At 49.5% G+C, this 2,436-nt stretch overlaps 1 protein-coding gene across 1 annotated transcript in view; it reads right to left on the bottom strand.

The window, feature by feature from the left end:
• PPTG_18611 (hypothetical protein) overlaps positions 1–375 on the bottom strand; it is a gene marked incomplete at both ends in the record, with an annotated part of 3,155 nt that extends 2,780 nt beyond the window's left edge. The window contains one exon of the mRNA XM_008916643.1: positions 72–375. Within this exon, the coding sequence (XP_008914891.1) occupies positions 72–375 (304 nt within the window). The remainder of the gene's footprint in view (positions 1–71) is intronic.
• Positions 376–2,436: the final 2,061 nt, after the last annotated feature.

The following is a 2,436-nucleotide window of genomic DNA, read 5'->3' as shown; positions in this document are numbered from 1 at the left end:
ATCCTTCTCGTCCTTCTTTTTCTTGTCTTCATCCTTTTCATCCTTCTCGTCCTTCTTCTGCTCATGGTCACCCTCTTCCTTCTGCTCGTGCTGGCCCTCTTCGCCCTGGTTGTTGTTGCCCTGGCTCGGGGTGTTCTGACCAGTGTAGTTGTCGTCCTGGTTGCCCTCGCTTGGCGTGTTCTGCGCCTGTGAGCCACGCAGGCCGCCACCAGCACCCAGGTTACGCTCGAGGTGTAGAGCCTCGACGGCGTTGTCGGTCTTCACTTCGTTGGTGCTCTCGGTCATCCAGCCCCAGGCGGCGTCAGTGGGCGACGTCGCCGAGGCGACAATCGCCGCAGCAAGCGCAATGTGCGCGATGATGCGGGAGAGCTGCATACTTTCGTGAAGCTTGAAAGGTGTCAGGTAGTATTGGAAGCGGGCTCCCAATTAGCAAATGTCTTTGCTCGGCTCGGCAAATTGCTGAATGAGCTCCAAAATTTGCTCGACCAAAGCGCGTTGGTCAAGATACCTGCTTCCCCTTTCATGCTTGCCCTGTCAACCAAATCCTTTTACGAACAGCACACCGGCTTTGTTCAGAAAGGGGGCAGGGGAGCTCGTCGCGTTGATGTGGAAGTTGCGCAGGGATTTTTCTTCCCGAAGCGTGTCCGAAGTCAGAGACGCAACCTCTACATGAGCTCCCTCTACCTCAGCTCCCTCGTGCCGCACGTGGCAAGTGTCTTCGTACCAGCCGTCCTGTGCAGCATACCTGTCAGCTATCAAATGTGTCGTATGGTTGGTTGGCTCTATCAGCTAATAATAAAATGAATCCGCAATCTTTAGTCAGGTTGGTTCTTATAAATAGACCGAATTTCGGGGAGGCAATTAATTCTTGTGAGCTGAGTCAAGCGGATGTTATTCGGTGAATTTGGCAGATTTCGTTGAGCTCGCGTGCTTATCTTGCACGGCTTTTGATGGGAAATCCTTGTTACACACCGGGTGTGAAGCAAAAACACGCCTTTTCATTTCGGATGATTAAAGTTCACATGCTGAATGAATATTGTATATAAGAGGTGCATGTGCTACAGATAGTCTCATGTGGTTATAGGATTCAAAAGTATATAAGTTAGCAAAGGTGTGACTTTGAACATTGGAGCATGCCTACCCGGGCGTGTGGCATTGAACTTGTTCGGAGAGCTGGGTGCAGATTGGACATTTTCGTGTTTTTTCTGTCCGTGTATCGCTGCATTGTGGCCTCTATCGAGAGTCTTAGATGCACCGTGGAATGCTCCACTAAAGGCGTACAGTATACCCAGTACATGTAGTATTCTCCACGGGTAGATGACATCTACAGTACTAAATGTGTACAACTGACTAACAACATGCCATCTGACGCGCCCGCAGCTGCAGACACCGGAACATGCTGCGTTTCACATTACTGGCAGCGAAGAAATGCGTTGTCATCCTAGTCAGCCACTACGACCAAGTCGCATGGTCGCCGCCATCTGACAGATTCATCCCAAAGCCGCTTCATGGAAGCGCTCTCAATTTGCCACCCTCGACGAATTGGATGGCCTCATTGCACCGCAATTTGCATGTAAAGGCCCCACGAAGGTTGCTCGATCTCTCTGCGAAACCTGCCATGCCCCAGAATTTTTGTTTGAGCTTGGGATTTGACATTGCACACAGCGATGTGATACATGTACTTGTACGATTATATATTGTTTCACGGCGTCGGCATTGTACAGTGTGCAGTGTATTACATGCATGCTCTTCACTGGGGAGCGGAGTCTCCAGTCACGTCGCCTCTCGAAGATTGCCACGCGCGTCGCGTGAACACCAGCAGCCGACACACAAGTATTCTGACACCGTGAAGTGTCACTCAGGACTCGCGTTGCCGACAGATACCGCTCGGCTCACGAAAATCGCGACTTTTACGCGCGGTCTGTCACTACTGTATTAATTGCTTCTAGTAGTAGGAAGTATGTAATGGAGATCGTCTTCGGAGAAGAGAGTAACAGGTGCCCAGCGGTCCAACCTTTTGGTAGCGCTGTCGAAGGATATACTAGATCTCTGACAAATTTGGTCATACCATTTGATTACGTGGGGGAAAAAGCCCTGGCAAGCACTAGGCAGGTCCTTAAGCGCACCACGACGCTCAATCTTTTATTTGAAGTGTTCATGTTGGCTTTGGTGTTCTCTTCATAGATACAGCCATCCCATATTTCCGCCTACGATTTATTCTAATAGTCCCAAATTTGGCCCTCTATAATATGGAGTCTTTAATACAGTGCGCGACAGGTTGTTATGACCAGCCACATTTTTGGTCGTAGCTCCCTCAATTTTGCGAGTTGAGGCTTGCTATTTAGATATGTTGTTTAGGACGTAATCGCGCTTTTGAGACTTGTTTTAACGACGGCGATATCGCATTTTGAGAGGGGTCTAGTATACAAGCCACCA

This window comes from Phytophthora parasitica (genome assembly GCF_000247585.1).
Source record: "Phytophthora parasitica INRA-310 unplaced genomic scaffold supercont2.87, whole genome shotgun sequence".
Classification (NCBI taxonomy): domain Eukaryota; phylum Oomycota; class Peronosporomycetes; order Peronosporales; family Peronosporaceae; genus Phytophthora; species Phytophthora nicotianae.
Note: the sequence above shows the minus strand (reverse complement) of the source record. Positions and strands in the feature narration are given on the sequence as shown.